General features: G+C 43.7%; 1 protein-coding gene across 4 annotated transcripts in view; it reads right to left on the bottom strand.

Moving 5' to 3' along the window:
• Positions 1-18,293, bottom strand: part of cdh8 (cadherin 8) — a 68,725-nt gene that overhangs the window by 28,459 nt on the left and 21,973 nt on the right. For all 4 annotated transcript variants that reach the window (XM_049717062.2, XM_049717063.2, XM_049717065.2 and 1 more), the window contains one exon: positions 10,928-11,222. In XM_049717062.2, coding sequence (XP_049573019.1) covers positions 10,928-11,222 — 295 coding nt within the window. The remainder of the gene's footprint in view (positions 1-10,927; positions 11,223-18,293) is intronic.

The following is an 18,293-nucleotide window of genomic DNA, read 5'->3' as shown; positions in this document are numbered from 1 at the left end:
AAAAGAGGGACGCGGAGAAAAAGTAAATCAGGGAGCATTAAGCAAGATGGTAAAATATTTGGAGAAGCAAGATATTCCTTGTCCACTTTATTTCAGAGAATTGGTTGATGTTGACCGGTAGATAAAATGTGCTATCATTTGCTAGTTAAGCATTTTTTTTTCAGTTATCAAGTTTACAACTAAAGTTACGGGGACTCTTTTTGATAGCATAAAAGGTTAGCCAGCGCTAGCTAGCCTTTAAAACCTGCAAATTGATTTTTTTTTTTTTTTTTTTATTCCCTGTAGAAGCACAACTCAAATTGGAGAAAACATTTTGGGTTATTTTTTATTCTCAAAATAGATTTGTATCTGCTTCAAAGATTGTTTTTGTATTTTTCGTTGAGGTCAGCAGTGGAATTAGTATGTTGTCTCCTTAGAGTCTATTTTTCAAAATTCTCTTTGCATTTACAGCATACGAGTACCTTAGCCACCTCTCGTTGTTAGTGATTTACTTTAATTATTCACGTTTGGGCGCAGATTTATAGAATTAGCAAGAACGGAAAACCGGGGTTACCCCTTTTAGCCATATTTAATTGCTCCCAAGGCGAGGTAATAACAAAGCCTAACGGCTGAGCTGTGTTGTCTAATGAACAACTTCATCACAGATAAAAGTGCCAAATGTTTCTTAATTTGAGAGAGCTGCCACCCAGGCCAGCCTTTTAATGTGAATTATTCCTCAGAAGACAGAATAAAAACAAGATTCAGCATAATGCAAATGCGGCAGAGGGGGTGTATGTTGTGGTTAATATCATGCCGCCCCCCCAAGAGAGCAAAGACCCCAGATCAAGATTCCTGTTAAATACAAGAAATATATTACTTATATGTGTGCGGTCACCAAAAGTGTCTTTAATGAGGCATGTAAGCTGCTCGCTGGCCGGCAGACAATTCCAAGTTGGTGTGTATTTCTGCGTGTAAAAAGCTCCTACGCGTGCTAGCATCATGCTAATTAAAGGCACGCGTGCTAGCATCATGCTAATTAAATTCGACAAGTGCGGACACAGACAAACACATCCTCAATTTTTGATTGTTGACAAGAAAACTGCGAGAAAATTTTGTAACAATGATGGCAAGAACCAAATCCGGTTACAAAACCCTTACTTGACTTTGTCGCTAACCTTAAACGGCTAACGTGCAAATTCTCTCGAACCACGAAAGCGAAATCAGCTTCATGACATAAAGGATAAACTGTTGGAATGTAAACACGTGGTACGGCTTTCTATAGGTGCTACTTGTTCTTGATTCTGTTTCATCTACCGAAGGAAGCCGCGGTGAAGAGCAGGTTGCAATAGACGAACGAGGACAGCGTTGGAGGAAAACGCTCAGCCTGAGCGTCGACAACACCCCCAGGTTGCAGCGTGGTGCGAGATGTTCTGAGTCAATTTTTCCATTTTTGAATCCTCGCCACAGCCAAACAAAAATAAAGCAAAACAAACCCGAGGCCCGGCGGCTGACACCGCTAGCTCTCGGGCCGTCCGTAAAAATGTGACAGGGGTCCTTCAACCTCCCACACGTGTGAAGCTAACATGTTTGGCAGCTCCTAAGCAGCAGCGCCTTGTCACCTGACAGCCGTGTCGGAGCGAGCGGGTTAAAAGCCTTTTCCACCCTAGAAGGACGTCGAGATGCTGACGTGACCGGTGACTCAATGTGTCCGTCAGCCGGCGCGAGTTCCGCCGGGCTGCTGTCTGACAAACTAATCCATCACGGAGAACGTACCACACGCACATGGAGAAGTTGGCCCGGTAGGAAACGATATGAAAAGTAATACGAGCGTCACTGTGTCTTACTAAGAAATATGTCTGCCGATTATTTGCATTTGAAGTGACAATTTCCAAAAGCCACTGATCTGAAACTTTTATGATTACTGTTGTTGTATTTCCAGTTGTGTTGTTTCACAAAATGGAGTCCTGATGTAGACTCATATGCTTTTTTCGAAAGGGGTCAGGCTCGGGGAATTCTACGGTGGCCCCTAATGCGACGTCGCTAACCAGTAGCGGGATCGACTGTGTGTTTTAGTGAGTGTCGTAAAATCACGGGGCTGACTAAATCCATACTGAGTGATGTGGCACCTGCAGAAATACACCCAAAGAAATGACAGCAACTAGTGATCACTTGTTGCTAGGCAGAGTTCACACCGTACCTGTATATTTTCTATTGATTTATCGTATTGATAATTTCAAGATCTAAATATTGTTAAAAAGAAAAAAAAACACCAAGCTTTGTGTCACCTGGGGCACCACAATGGTGTAGTCACACATGCGCACCCACATCCAACCCACTCACACTTCTACACACCACACACTCACACATCAACACATTCATCCCACGCACACACAGTGAAAATATTTACCAAACATTAGCAGATATTTTTACCATGTTTCCTCTGCAGTGAAATTGAATGTACACATGATTCTTTTTTTTCCAACTTTGAATCATGTCAGCAGTGCTTTTCCTTCGGAGCAGCAGTCAGCAATGTAAGTTTGCCCGAAGGCCTGAAAGCCAACCGTACTTTGCTCCGTGGCATGCAGACAATTAATAATGCAGACGTGCGAGGATGGGGAAAGGAGATCCTGCTCAAATTCAAAAGCACCCCGAGCGTGACGGGCGAACGCTCAGAGGCGCGATCGAGTCCCGTGTTATGCTTTCTTAGGAGGATTGTGAACTCAAACTTGCGGTAATGGGACATTGACTAAATGTGCAAATAAAATTCAAAAGCTGGGGCGAAAAAATGTTAGTGAAACTATTTGTGCAAAAAAAAAGGGTTGAACTGACCTCGTCCCTCAGGATCCAATCTAACGGAAAGATTAAACAGTTTGCAACAATACTACTTGGCACAGTGGTCCTTAAAGCCAAGCTGTTCTTGACTGAGCAAGCAGTCCCTAGTCGTTCGCACTAAATTGGTCCTCTTTCCACTTTCATAACATCCATGATGGAGTCTCTCCTGAGCTACCGCATCAAAGGTAAACACGTTAAGGTGCTTCCATCATTGATGGCTGGATCATAAATAAAAATGTAATCTTTTCCCAGCAGCAACATCGGTGGCAGCAGGCGGCTTGTTGAATCTTTGACGGCGGGCGGCGGCGGGAATGCTTTCGTGTGGAGTCGGAGGAAATCACTTTAAAGCTGCTCCACATAGCAAACGCCGTCACTTGACAGCAGTCGGTATTCTAATGAATGTTACATTGTGAAAATTAGGTTCCTTCCAGTGTGCGAGCGCAAACTAAAAATGACTATAAAAAAAGTCCCTATAGAATAAAAAGCTCCTGACCTGCTGTGAAAAACTTGAAAAAAATCCACCAACAGTTGTCGTTTTAATTGCGAGGAAGCAGAGAATGTAGCAAGATTCTTCGATATTTTGGGTTTTGTGCCATCTATGAGTATTTGCCCCTACTAGCTTAGCGTACAGTTGGCAGGCAGCTAATAGAGTATCTACCGTTTTTTCCGGACTATAAGGCGCACCTAAAAACCTAAAATTTTCTCAAAAGCCGACAGTGCGCCTTATAGTCCGGTGCGGCTTATATATGGACCAAATTCCTATATTCAAACTGCCCCGAAGCATTGTGTCATGAAATCAATCATAAGTGAAGACTATGAATCATGAATCAAAAAGACTATGGATCGTCATTTTGTGATTATAAAGTAATTTGTTGCGTGTGAAGTTGAAATAAAAAAGATAAAACGGAGAAGGATTTGATTTGGATTAAAAATCTGATGCATTAATGGTGCGCCTTATAGTCAGGTGCGCCTTATATAAGGGTTAGGGTTAGGTATGGTATGCTAGCTGATTTTTAACTTAGCATCCGAAGATCCAAGTTGTGTTTTTTAAAGTTTATGAACCAAAGATTGCAGACTGGTAGCGATAAGAGTTTGAACAGAGAGAATCATGATGATATGAAACCAGAATGTTTTCACTGTGTTGCCAGATTTGCATTTGTTTCCTCATTTGGAAAACACTCTCCCTCATTTACCTTCTTCAAGCATGCCGTCTTTGTGCTGGTGACTAAGTGAAGCGTGACAAGAAAAAAAACGTTGTTTGAGGCGCCCGGTCGGGATCTTATGGAGATTGCGTTGAAGGGCTTCATTACTTCTTGCTCTCCCTTGAGGGAAGGCGCGAGAGTTAGCGTTGGCTGGGAGACAAACGGGGAATTTTAGCTTCATATGCTAACTAGCGTGAAAAAAAATGCCACATGCTAGAGGATGCGTGGAAGACACATTAGCTAAGGCACGAGAAGTGGAAGTCTAATATGACATCTACTTTGTAAACAAAAACAGTGGCGGTAATTAATTATGAATCTCACAATATTGCAGCGGGGCATGTCCTGCTTTGAATTCGAGAGGGATTCATGACATGGCCTTGTCATTGCTAGCTAGCAATACGCTTTTGAGACGACGTCAAACCTGGTAAAAATAGTTTTGGTTTTGTTTATTTCTACTTTCTACTTGATTCTCCCCTAGGGAAATATAAATAATATATAACCTCTGCAAAGGTGCCAAATCAGACCGTTGACACTTCATCTGCAGTAGCTACAGGCAAGAGCAGCTAAGACAAATGGCCGAGCAGAAAAGGGGGGAAAAAAAAATAAAAACACTCGGCTGAGTTGCTGACAGGTGACACGTATGGCGGATCACGAAATTGGATACGGCATAAACATAACGACGCGGGTCGTCTGAAATAGATTCGAGAAGAAAAATACGAAGATGTCACTACTGTGAAACGATCTCTGCTGTTGTTATTGCTCAACGAATAACGTGAATGTGACAACGATCGTTTCCGTATCTCGTTTGGTTGATCTTCGATCCCAGCGATGCCCTTGCGGCGGTAATAAGGAAGTATTTCTTCCCTGGGTACGACTTGCACGTTAACTGGTTGAAGACCTCCGAGGCCTGGCCGAGTTGCGTTCATACGGATTCACACACAAAGGCCACTGAGCAAGACCAGGCTTTATGGCCCGCTTGGAAACCTCTAAATCCGTCGATGCCAGGCACCACGTCGCCCCCTCTGGCTGGTCAGATGTGCCCCTGCCCAGCTGCCCACTGTGTTAAAGGGCCAGGGGCCTCCTGCCACCGACTTCATCTGCCAAGTCGCCACACTACGGAGTCCAGGAGCAGCAGCCACGTTTGCTTTTTATAACTTCTTCTTTATTCATGTGACCCGGAAACACGGCGAGATTATCATTATGAATTAAAGAGCATTTAATAATCCCCGACTTCCCGAGATATGATCATCACTTCCTGCATGGTAAGATAATATTTTTCAAAAGAACATCTGGCCCAAGTAGAGCGTGAAATGCCCTTTAAAATGGCTTCTCTCTTTTTCCATGGATCAAAAAGATAAATAGACGGTGGGAGATGAACACAATGCATTCCCGATTCGGCATTGTCATAAAACGTCAGATTTATCAATTAAGGTCAATTATTGAACTTCAGGTCATGATTCAAAGAAATACAATTTTATGACCTTCTGTCAATTTATATGTACCGATAATGACATAACAAGCTAATTAAATGGCTATTTTTAGAACTCTGCCATGTGTGAAACGTCACAAAATCGGTAAATATTTCCGCCTAAGGGAATATATACATGTGGTTGGGAGCATTTGAAAATGAGCTAAAGTGAAATTGAGGTGTATATAAATAAATATACGCAGGTTTATTACCTCGATAAAAATGGATTAAAGTTCTAATCGTCCAAAATGGGGGGAAAAAAAAGATTTTCTTTCTTACATGGTGTGTCCACACTGTAAAAAATCATTTAAGCTGAAAAACCCTAACCCTAACCCGAAAAAAAATGACTGAGCGCAATGTTAGCGTAATGTTAGCACAACAAAGCAAACAAGTTACTAAATCTTTAAAATGGGGTTCAATAAAAGGACCAACCATTCTAGAAACTCTTATTCCTTTGTAGCGAAATTCCAGGAAGCCAATTTCTACAAGAAAACTTCAAATATTTACTTAAATTGCACCATCATCCAATTTCGAAATTCTGCCTTCACCCAACATTTTTTGACAGCGCAATAAAAACATAACATTTCTACGAGCCGCCTGAATCGATTTCTGTGACTAAGACGACAATGAGATCCTATTTTGTAATTCCAAATGTTTCGCGAGCCTTTTATTGCGCGTGTAGATGGGACACGGGAGCTCATTTCTCGGCATCTCGCCCTGTGATGAAATTTACTCGTTTGCGCGGTGACAAGCCCGAACGTAATCAAAAAACATCATTACGCCGCCGTGCATTCCCCCCTGCCGTGCTTTCCGTAACAAATCTAAAAATGCAAATCAGCCGCAGGTAATCTATTGCTCAGCTCCAACGGGCACATTTTTGGCGCCGCTCTCTGCTTACAGGTGATCAAGTGGCAAATTTTTTCCCCCCATCTGGCCGCCTCGGCCCGTTTATTAACCGCTGCGATAATGGCGCACCCGAGGGCCGTCCCTCACATCAAGTGCACGCTGCAACTTTCTGTCTTTCCCCGGCAATTTAGTAAGAAGGGTCGCGCCACCTCCTGATTAAACCTCACTCGGGTTGACTTTGTCGTTTACGCCGCCGCCGCCCCGCCGTTAGCCGCTGGAGAACTTTGGCGCCCGCCGACATCGGCATATGGCTACGACGCTTTCATGCCGAGACAAATCCGTCAGCTTGTAAATGGCCTTAAAAGTCGAAGACCCCATTAAAAAAAACAGGACGGGCTAATCCTGTGAGATCTATCCAATCCACGCAAATTAATTAACATTTTAATTGCGCTTAAGCCTGCACAAATAGAGTAAAATGAGCGTTTTTAATTAAACGCCGCGCTATGATCGACATACTTGTGGATCAGGTGTGGAAAGAATTTGTTTAAAAAAGCACGTAGTTGTTTTTTTTTGGAATTCTCAGTGAAATATTTCCTATTTCCCAACAGCCACCCACAGCTGGTTCCCATCTGCAGTTTGTAGTTTGCGCATCGTCGGAGACGACGAGGAACAAAAGAGCGAGCAAAGAGTCTCTGTGTAAACACAAAACATCGGTGAAGCGATATTCTGTAACGTTTCGCTCTCTGAGGCTTCTTTTTTTTGGGAGGCAAAGTCGTACTTGACAGAACTCGCCGACTTTCCATTTGGGACTAATGCATAAGAAATGGAAATTGGCATCTCTTTGTTGACTGTTGCTCCCTTTTGTCACGGCTGATTAATTAAACATTCGAGAAGGCTCAGTTGTTTGCCTGAAAAGCTTCTCTCGTTCTCGCTGGCTCGCTTACTCACCGACCGATGACTTTGCCACTGCTAAATTTTCCTCAAGCGCATAAAACATTAGCCCGTTGCGGCAGGACTGAGTATTAAACGCTCAGAACGGCTTTTGTGGGTTATGTCAATTTATAAGACATAAAATATTCTTTAAATTTGTAATTGCGTTCATTGAAATGTATATTTTGAAGGAAAAAAGTGACTGATGGGGGATCCTTCCATCTGTGGTCCCTTCTCAAGGTTTCTCATTTTCCCCTGGTAGGGTTTTTTTGAGATTTTCCTTGCCCTTTTGGGACCTTAAGATCAGGGGATGCTTTGAGAATAATTGTCAATTTTTGTCTATGTGAAGACCTTTGAGACTGTTTGTGATTTAGGGCTATACAAAAAAACTTGACTTGACTTGACTTAACTTGTTTTGTCAGGTGTATGTGTTTGGCCACTTCCCCCGCTTGCCCCGATGCAAAACAGCCACTGAGTGCCTAATAAAGTCCACGGGAAGAACGGCGAGCAAGTAAAGTGGCCGCTGATGAAGTCGAGCTCATCTCCATGCCGAGCAGCATTAGAATGTAATTATGGTGCGGCGCTAACGAGATGCCGCCGCCGCCGCCGCCGCCATGGCAGACAATACCGAGCTCGGCGCCACGCTCCCCCGCCGCGTTCCAAGCCTCCTGTGTGGAGCAATCAGACATCTAATCTGGACCGTAAAAAAGGCTGCCTCTCACCTCCGCCACCACGCCGCATCGCCTGTCAGTTCTACTCCAGACCTCATCAGCGTGGCGGCGCCGGGCATCAAGCGTATCAGCCAGCTTGCTGACAAACGGACTACAACGCTTTGCTTTTATTTGTCCGGCATTGCAGCCATTGAATGTCAGCATCACCCCCCCCACCCACTCTTCCCCCCCCCCCACCCCAAGTACGCAAAAAGCGCTCATCCCCGGCGCCGGATGAGATATGTGACACGGGGCCGGCGAGGTGGCCATGTTTCCTGTACGCCGAGGAGCATGGGGGTTAATGGGAAATGAAGGAGAAAGACCTTTTGTTCTTCCTTCTAAAAGGCTCCCACGGATAAGACGTGTGACTTTTCTCTGACTTTCATTTTCCCCGCCGCGGCGGCCATTTTAATTGCCACGCGACAATAGACTGAAGTTGAGGGCAAAGGTAAGGAAAAACGCCTTTGAGGTTGGAAGTAGCCAGGTTGGGTTTAGTTAATGAATAGAGGACATTATGCATTTAAATGTGCATTAATTAGCCATTTGGAGGGCTTTCCCATACTCAATGGGATTTGTTTTAAATCCAGCCCCTGAGGCCGTTTTTATTGAGCAATGTGAAATTTGGTCTATCTTGAGTAGACTCACGAAAAAGTTCTCAACAACTATCCATCCATCCATCCATCCATTTTCTGAACCGCTTAGTCCCCACGGGGGTCGCGGGCGTGCTGGAGCCTATCCCAGCCGTCATCGGGCAGTAGGCGGGGGACACCCTGAACTGGTTGCCAGCCAATCGCAGGGCACACAGAGACAGACAACCAATCGCACTCACACTCACACCTAGGGACAATTTGGAGTCTTCAATCGGCCTACCAAGCATGTTTTTGGAATGTGGGAGGAAACCGGAGTGCCCGGAGAAAACCCACGCGGGCCCGGGGAGAACATGCAAACTCCACACAGGGAGGGCCGGAGGTGGAATCGAACCCGCACCCTCCTAACTGTGAGGCGGACGTGCTACCCAGTGCGCCACCGAGCCGCCATTCTCAACAACTAATGCAGGAAAAAAATATAAGGCTGACATTTTAGGATCGGTTTTATTATGCAAAGTATAATTTGATATTTCACTTATCAAAATGATATCGTTATTAGCGGACCCACAAAAAGACATTTGCCATTTTCAATTTGCAAAATTCAATTTGTAGATTGTAGACAGTGGCGGCGCTAGGATTTTTTTCCCATGGGGAGGCCATGGGAGGGTCGACATATTTTATTTTTTTACAAAATCAAATAATTTTAAAAAAAATGTTGATGAAGATTAGATGTGTGCGCCTCACGGAGGACAAGTGGAAATGTAGAAATAAATTCATGGAAAAATTGGAAAATACCCAAAAATCTGGTCTGGCACCTCGGATGTCCGAGGAAATTTCAAGGGGTGGGGGGGGGGGGGACACAAACCCACATAAAAGTTACAAGTATCAGAAAAGACATACAGTAGCATGTCCACTATTTCAGCTTGAAGCGAGACAATTTCTATGCAGTTCACAAAGTTCCGCCGTTGCGGTTTTCTGAAAGGCAGCATAACACAAAGAGGCTCAAAGGAGGAAATGCGACACTTGGCGACAGCGTCCTCTCCCGACTCGTCCGGTGTCAAAGCTGTATAACGACGCTCTGATCTCCTTCTGAAGGAGACCCCCTGCCGCTCGGGGGTCCGTTCAGCAGCAGACTGAGACACTGGTGGGGGCCTTTGCCAGTCTCATACATGCATTAAAATTGTGTGATCATGCCAATGCGCTCCTTTGAATGCATGACCGCGAATGAGAATTTGAATCTATGAATATATTAGCATTGAGTGAGACGAGCATTGCGTGCCCGGTTTGAGCCCTGCGAGAATGTTAGCTTGTGGCAATTAGCATCCGTCAGTGCTGTTAGCTCAAATGACAGCGTGACCCGTTTCAAGGGGGAGAGATGCGCCATTCTAGGCAATGGCCCTTCTTCGTAGCACGCTAAAGAAGGTAGCGCTAATGCACCAAATGTATATGCCGACTGAGAAACTAAATTAGAAGATGAAATGGAAGCAGAAGCAGAGTCACGGCAACTAACGTGTGCCGTAAATCTAGCTAATGCTAGCATCCGCCATCTACCACAACAAGGATTTACTATTTAACAAAAAAGACCGACAAGGATTCTATGATTGGCCATGATGTGATTTGAGTTAACATTTTAAACTTAAAAAAATTCCGTAGATAGAAGTAAAAGTATCAGTATCAACTTGTTTGCCACCCTTCACATAAGTTGGTGGGAAAGCTACTCCAGCAGAAGCACTGCCTACATGATTACATCTCTGATAATCCATAAATCATATAAAATTCATTGGTGTGTCTTTGATTTCACCCTGAAGCACCTATCCTCAGTTATTTATTAGCATTTTTCAACTTTCTCTTGATCTTCAATCAATCCAGCATGCTTTCTCAGGTGAAACTGGAAAAACCTCAGGCAAGCATGGGGAGAACATGCAAACTGCAGATAGAATGAATCCCAAATCAGTGATCAATATTTCAAATTCATCTTACATTACTTTTAAGAATAAATTAATAATTTATAAAATTGAATGGCTAGGACTCTCCACTAACAACCCACACTAATCCTCAACATATAAAATTCGTTTTTCAGTCGAGATGTACCAACTCAAATCTAATTCCTATTTAGGTATGTCTTTGGAACCTTTTTGTGGCATTGCCATCACAGAAAAATCAAAGTAGGTAAATTCATAAATAATAATGTAAAAGCCAATTAAAGTGTAGAAGCCTCCATCCTCATGTTTGGATGGCACAGAGGCCTTGTTGTATTAATGTGATTTATTTTGTCCCCATTTAATAATTATTCGCCCCAGTTGTCTTCCAAATAGTCCCGTCCCAGTCTCGCACTCATTATATCGATGCCGCCGCGGCATATTCGTGACTCACCGACCGCCGACATCTCGGCCACGGACGCCCGATAAGGACCCTCGATGAACTGCGGCGGATTGTCGTTGATGTCTTGCACTTTGATGATGAACTCGGACGGCGGCTCCAGCGGCTCGTCGGTGTCTGCGTTAATGACCTGGGCCGTGAGCGTGTACTCGGCCTTCTCCTCGCGGTCCAGCCTCTTCATGGCGTGGATGTCGCCCGTCAGCTCGTTGATGGCGAAGATGGTGCCGGCTCCCTCGCCGGCTAGCACGTACTTGATGCGCTTGCCGCCTACGTCCAAGTCCGTGTGGAGCTGGAAGAGAGAGTTCATTTCAGCACATCTCCAAACCAAGCAACACACAGGATGTTGATTTGACTGTGACTTTTTCTCCCTCTTAAATCCTCTCCATCGCTAAAGGTGAGCGGTGAAGCAGGACGGAGCTTCCAGGGAGGATTTTTTCCAATCCGACAATGTTCCGCGTCATTTATTGTTAATAAAGCCGCGTTGGCCACAGTGGAGCAATGGCTCAAACTTCTGCCGTGCTCTTCTCAGTGTTTTTTTCAAACGCTAATATTAGCTTCGTTGAAATTTGTTGTTGATTAATAATCACATGATAGGCTAACTGGACTCTCATATTGTTTTGGATGTTTACAAACAAGGGCGGCTCGGTGGCGCACTGGGTAGCACGTCCGCCTCACAGTTAGGAGGGTGCGGGTTCGATTCCACCTCCGGCCCTCCCTGTGTGGAGTTTGCATGTTCTCCCCGGGCCCGCGTGAGTTTTCTCCGGGCACTCCGGTTTCCTCCCACATTCCAAAAACATGCTTGGTAGGCTGATTGAAGACTCCAAATTGTCCCTAGGTGTGAGTGTGAGTGCGATTGGTTGTCTGTCTCTGTGTGCCCTGCGATTGGCTGGCAACCAGTTCAGGGTGTCCCCCGCCGACTGCCCGATGACGGCTGGGATAGGCTCCAGCACGCCCGCGACCCCCGTGGGGACTAAGCGGTTCAGAAAATGGATGGATGTTTACAAACATGTTTGTAAATGGATGTTTTTGATGTTTACAAAAACGCACAGACAAGGTTCGTTATTGAGAAAAAAGCTAATGCTAGCTTTAGCGAAGATTAAAGTAATGTTAGCGTTCTAAAACTGCCCTGCTTACAAAAATAAAAACATTAGATGGTCGGCCATCTTTGAATCACTTATGATGCTGTGCGTATTGGCCAGCAAAGAATACAAGCTGGCAGGCACGCATGAAAAACATCAACATTCAGCAGCTTTAATTGAATTTCCTGCCACAGCGTTTTCAACGTCAGCCCTTCCGCCCGAGGAGGTCGGTCACGCTGCAGGTTTGGCTGAAGCCTAAAAAAAAAAATATTTATAATAACAAAACGGTGACCTCTAATGCCAGCCTAAAGAAATCCGCTTTGCCTCGTAGGCAAAATTTTCTTCTTTCCGACACTGACAAAGCAACATTCACTCCAATTGTCACACCTTGCACTTTTTATTTGCCTAATTGCGCCATCATTCCGCATGAACGATGCGACTCATTAGGGGGAAAAAAAACGCCTCGCCACATCTCGCATGCTGAGAAACTCTTTAAACGGACACCAATTAATGACAGCCTGTCATTTTTCTTAATAGTATAAGTGATTTTTTTTTTTTTTGGGAGTGTTGATGGCCATTGGTCCCTTCAATGCGAGGGGCAATAGACAATTTTAGCGAATATTTTTTTTTAAAATGTTGGCTTCTTTGCAGTATTATCAGTTGGGATCAAATTGAAGGCTGACATTTATTCGTTTTGCCGACGCGTATAAAAACGAATGCCCTTGGTGCTTTAAAGTCAAACTGGTGTTTGATGTTTACAAAAACATTTGGGAAGCTTTGACGTCAGAAAAAAAAAAGCCGAAAGTGGGTTTCGTGAAGACCAAAGGTTTGAAAAATAAAACAAGATATGGTGGTTTTTTTTTGTTTTTTTTTGAAGACTCAGGGCCTGATTGTAACTAGCGGGAGCTAAACTGCTAGTTTGATTGCGACGGCTTTTGAATAGAGGTGAAAATCGGCGGACGCGGCTATTTTTGAAACCTGTGATTCTTTCACCGTGGAACATTTGTGAGCGCACAGCAAGTATTAAATAAAGTTTGAAGTGATTAAATCGAATGTGTTATTAAATGCGAAACAAACATTCTACAAAGAACACAAAAGAAATCAACGGCTGTATTGAAAAATCAGAAATCACGTAAAAAGTTTAGTTCACCAAACTCGTGTGCTCATTGAATTTCTGTGTTGTAACATTTTGCTTCGAACTTGGATAAGCTAACTTGATATTTACGAAAAAGTACAAATCAAAACGCAGACAAATCCTCCAAGGGGTTCATTGAAGACTAACTTGTCAATTTTCCAAAAGGAAATAAAAGTAGACAAGTTGTACTAAAGAGTCAGTTGTCTTTGATGCCGAAAAAAGACGGTATTTGTGGAAACCTGAATAAACTATTTCCATCCATTTCCGCCCACCCGTAACTGCATGGCGTTGCTCATCCTGTCAGCGCAGGAGAAGGCGGACAGAAGAAAATATGTCAATCCCAAGTTTTTATTGCAATTACTTGAAAAAATCACGCCGTCTTAATGAAGAAGATCCTGCAGATTTTTTTTTCTCCTCTCCCCCACCAACACTTACTGCCCTGTTTCCTCACGCTTAAGTGTTCGCCCTCAGAGGGAGCTAATGATTACGCTCTATGTCAGGGCAAATGCGAGCGAGGACGTGTGCTCCTCCCTTGCATGTAGCGTGGCGTGAAAGCGGGAACGCTAGGGCGGAGACGCTGTCACGCGTCATGGCGGGATGTCAGCAAACGTCTGCGTGATGCACTCTGAGGCGCAGCATCCGACATCTCGCGTCTCTCGGGAGAGTGGCTAATGTGTCTCGTGCTAAAAGTTTAGTCTATTTCTTAGTCTTGTATTACCAAGAGTGACAAATTAAGTATATGTTTTCAAAGTTAATACCCAAAGCTCGCTGGCTAGTTTGAGTCACTCACTGCTTAGCATCCAGCCATTTTTTTTTTTTGTACATGTAGAATTTGGAGGGCTATTTCAATCTTCATCTCATTTTGAGTTTTTCAATTTTTTCCGTAACAGCACAACCGCCAATCAAATATTACACCTGCAAGGAAAAATATGCCAGTCGTCGCATGATAAGAACCAAAAAAAAAATGGAATGTTGCAAGGCAAAGCTGCCACATTTTCATGACGAAATTTCCCACGAGGCAAAGAACCCTCAAGTAGATCAATAACGTATTTACCTAACAATCGAATGCCCCCTCGAGCAATTGTTCCAACAAGGAAGTATCCTCAATATAGTTGAGGCTGCCAACAAGGAAATGTTCTCCTGAGAAAAATTAATGCTGTCAACAAAAACCTTTTGAAGGTCAAACTTTTTAAAAAAAAAAAAAAACAAAAAAAATCATCTAAAAACTACAGAATTTTTTTCAACTCGTAAAAACTACAGAATTGTTTTCAACTCGTTCGCTACCATTGACGACAATAGACGTCAAAAATGTATTTTAACAGAGCTGGAAATGAAAGCGTTAAATGGGCATTAAAACTACATGTAGGGAGCGTAATTTATACCCCGTTTTGGCATCAAACGATGTCGCCCTACTCCAATTAAGGCTCTAAAAGCAAACCCTAACCCTAACCCTAATCATTCACAAACACTCCGGCACGTTAGCGCCCGAGTGACGACAACGGCGACTGTGTGAAGTCTCGCTGAGATGAACGCTAAATGTCACGATTGTGCCGCGACTCCAATGTGACAAACACGATGTGCTCGTTAAAAGGAGGCCGTGACCAGACGGGCTGTTGGGGTGGAGAAATGTCATGTTAAGCATTAACTATGCAGGAGTTTGCGTGCTGTTATGTAAAGTGAAAGCTCGAGGCTGCGCGTTTGTATATTTGTTTATGTTACGCCATCGTTGAATGCCAGATGTTGACCTCTTTTGATTCCATTTGTCTTTTTTAACCATGTTTACTATAGAAAATAAGCAATAAAATTAGCGCTGCCATTTCATTTCTTCTGCAACCCCTCGGGCCGCCGTAGCCTAAATAGTTCCTGCGACTTAAACATCCCTGGAAATTAATCGTAGCTTTCCCCATCCCGTTTGTTGAATTTGGACTCAGTTAATTACACCTCCATGAATAATCTGTAACTCTAAATATTGCAATAACATTTGGAATCCACCAAGCAGATGGCGCAATGCATGATATATGATAGGCTTTGCTATTTTTGGCAACATAGCCCCCACCCTGAACCACCACCAACCCCCACGCCATGTCTTGTGCCATGGCACTTTCTTTCCCCCTTTCATTTAAATTTTATTTAAAATAGCCCAAACTCTGAGCTGCGATAGATTGAATTTAGACTTTTTAAGGCCACATCAGTTAAATTTGAGACATCTCATTCATTAGATTTTCCCATTTTCTTTTCTCCAGTAGACTAAAGGGAAGTCATGTCACGCTAAAAGCTAAGCTAAAATAAGCTACATGTTGTCGTGGATTAGCTTTAGCTTCTGATAACCAAACATGCAATATCCAGACCACACTTAAAAAAGTGCGTTTTTGTATACACAGATTAGCATTAGCTTCTGATGATCGACACGTAAACACAATTTAGCGTCGGGGGTGGGGTAGCAGTCACAAGCGGAACCACCGAAGCTAGAAAAACCCGAGCGTACTTTTACAAACGCCGCAGAACAAAACGATTCTGCCATTGTGACGATGAGGGGAGCTCATTTCCAAAGATGCCGAGGTATCACTTTAAAAGCCTCAATTACTTTGCCAAATGGCCTATTTGCACAAGTCAGCTCTCCTCTCGCACAAAGACGAGTGAGGTCTGTTGGGACTGCGTCGCGTCTTTGACACGCAACAATAATCAATATGGCTGCCCAAGGAGGTCAAACGCAGTATTGGAGGAGGCCAATGAGCGCCGCTTGCGAGGCTTGCTTTTCATTTGTTATCGCCGTGCACGCTCTTCCATTACCGAGACAATGGGAAGGAGATGGTGTCACAACCCGCGTGCATGCGCGGGGGGGATCTTTATAAATGAAGCCAACCTCATGTAGTCATTACAGTCAGAATAGCAAAGTCGCCCACCCTTTACTTTTTACCGATAACACCAATTAGATTCAAGTCTGTCGGGAAAGTCGCAAATATCGTACCAGTTAACCAATTGAGCTTCAACAACTAAAATATGGATTTAAATTCCCATGCAGGAAATTGGCATAATGTGGGCCACTAGTCTGATTAATTAAAATTGTGAGTTTTGGAGGGAAAAAATCGTATTTGATTACGACAAAAAGAATCTGGGAGGGGTTCAAAAGGCAAATAAAAGCTCAGCTTGCTTTTAATGAAACTAAAAGTTTATCCTTTCAGTGGACACATTTTGGCTCTCTGACAAAGTGTCAATGAGTTGCTCTGCGGGAGCTAGCAGCACATGCTGGGCTAAAAACAAAACAGGCCGTCCCCGCCCCCTCCCTACCGGCTTGCGGGTTTCGAACCCAGAATGCTATGACTTCAATGCAGAATACTCTTTGCGTCAAATTGGTCCCAGTTTTTTTTTTTTCCGACAGGGTGCAGATGGGTCGCGTAGCAAGTCGGAGTGAGATTTCTCGGCCCAGATGGAGCGGCTGGGCTTTTGTGATTCATCTTTAAGCATTTCACGCTCGCTCCCGCCTCCTTCATTTCACTCGTGATTTCGCGAAAACCCCGGAACGAACGTCATTGGCGATCTTGTTAAATGTCACGTGCGACAAATAAGTTCCACATGCAAGACACACGCAAAACTTTGACAAGAAATGGAATAATAGCTACAAATGACTTGTCGCTAGGCGGAATTCGAAGGGCTCATGGATAACTGCCCCATGGCAAAAAAAAAAATGTCTCTGTAATGTCATCTAAAAAGTGATCTCTGATGATTTATATTAACGCAACTCACTAACGTGTCCTCGAAAAGATTGGAACTATTTCCGTGTGCTGCCGATTCAAATGAGGAAATGCGTTGAGACTAACCATCGGCGGTTTCTTCTGTTGAGCGTCAATGTAAAATAATAACGCTCAAGAGCAAAAAAAAAAAAAAAAGCTTTCGAGTGGCTGCCGCAATTCATTTGAAGAAGAAAGGGTAATTTGATGACCTTAAGGGTTTCAATAGGAGTAACATTCCTCCTCCAATTCATCACATATTTCGTAATGTTAGCTAGAAAAGAAAAATGGAGAAAACGGGAGTGAAAGTTGGCGACTACCGTTTAATTGAGGTGAATATAAAGCACAGTGTCAGTCTGCCACATATGGACAATCCTTTTTTTTTTTTTCCCATGAACCCCCAATCAGGTTTTCCACATATTTTATGTACAGTACAATCGCCTATTTCCGTAATTGGGGCTTATATGGAGATGTTCTCCTCACAAGCCTGTTGGGCCTGTTTGAACCTTTTGTTTTCAACCTGAAGAGCAAATTAGCGAGCTCAGATGTCACCATGTAAAGGCTCTGTGAAGTTGATAGTAATAGTTTGGAGCAGGAAAAAAAAAAATCCATCTTTTTCTCCCAGTAGAAATTTATCGGGGGTGGAATGTCGGACGAAACTCGATTCAGGACCAAGAACTACAATTCCACTGTGCTGCACAAAATATTTTCTATGGGAAAAAAATTAGGGGCGGCTCGGTGGCGCACTGGGTAGCACGTCCGCCTCACAGTTAGGAGGGTGCGGGTTCGATTCCACCTCCGGCCCTCCCTGTGTGGAGTTTGCATGTTCTCCCCGGGCCCGCGTGGGTTTTCTCCGAGCGCTCCGGTTTCCTCCCACATTCCGAAAACATGCTTGGTAGGCCGATTGAAGACTCCAAATTGTCCCTAGGTGTGAGTGTGAGTGTGAATGGTTGTCTGTCTCTGTGTGCCCTGCGATTGGCTGGCAACCGGTTCAGGGTGTCCCCCGCCTACTGCCCGATGACGGCTGGGATAGGCTCCAGCACGCCCGCGACCCCCGTGGGGACTAAGCGGTTCAGAAAATGGATGGATGGAAAAAAAATAATAATAAAATAAATAAAATAAAATAAAACAATGAATAAATAAATAAATAAATAAATAAATAAATAAATAAATAAATAAATAAATGAATAAACCAACATCCTTGAGTCTCTACATGTAGTTTAACTACATGAAGATATCGTATAGTTGACGGATGAGGTCACGTCCTCTCGTCCAATCAACTCCCAAGTCTGATTATGCCCTTTTTTTTTTTTAAACTGTTTCGATTGTATTCTTCCCACAAGAATTATGAGAATGACTGGTATTACAGATAATACAACCGCTTCAGTACATCAATATTCAAATGGAGCTTCTCCACA

Source organism: Syngnathus scovelli, chromosome 4 (genome assembly GCF_024217435.2).
Source record: "Syngnathus scovelli strain Florida chromosome 4, RoL_Ssco_1.2, whole genome shotgun sequence".
NCBI classification, from domain to species: Eukaryota; Metazoa; Chordata; class Actinopteri; order Syngnathiformes; family Syngnathidae; genus Syngnathus; species Syngnathus scovelli.
The sequence above is the reverse complement of the archived record's forward strand: the minus strand, read 5'-3'. Positions and strand labels throughout refer to the sequence as shown.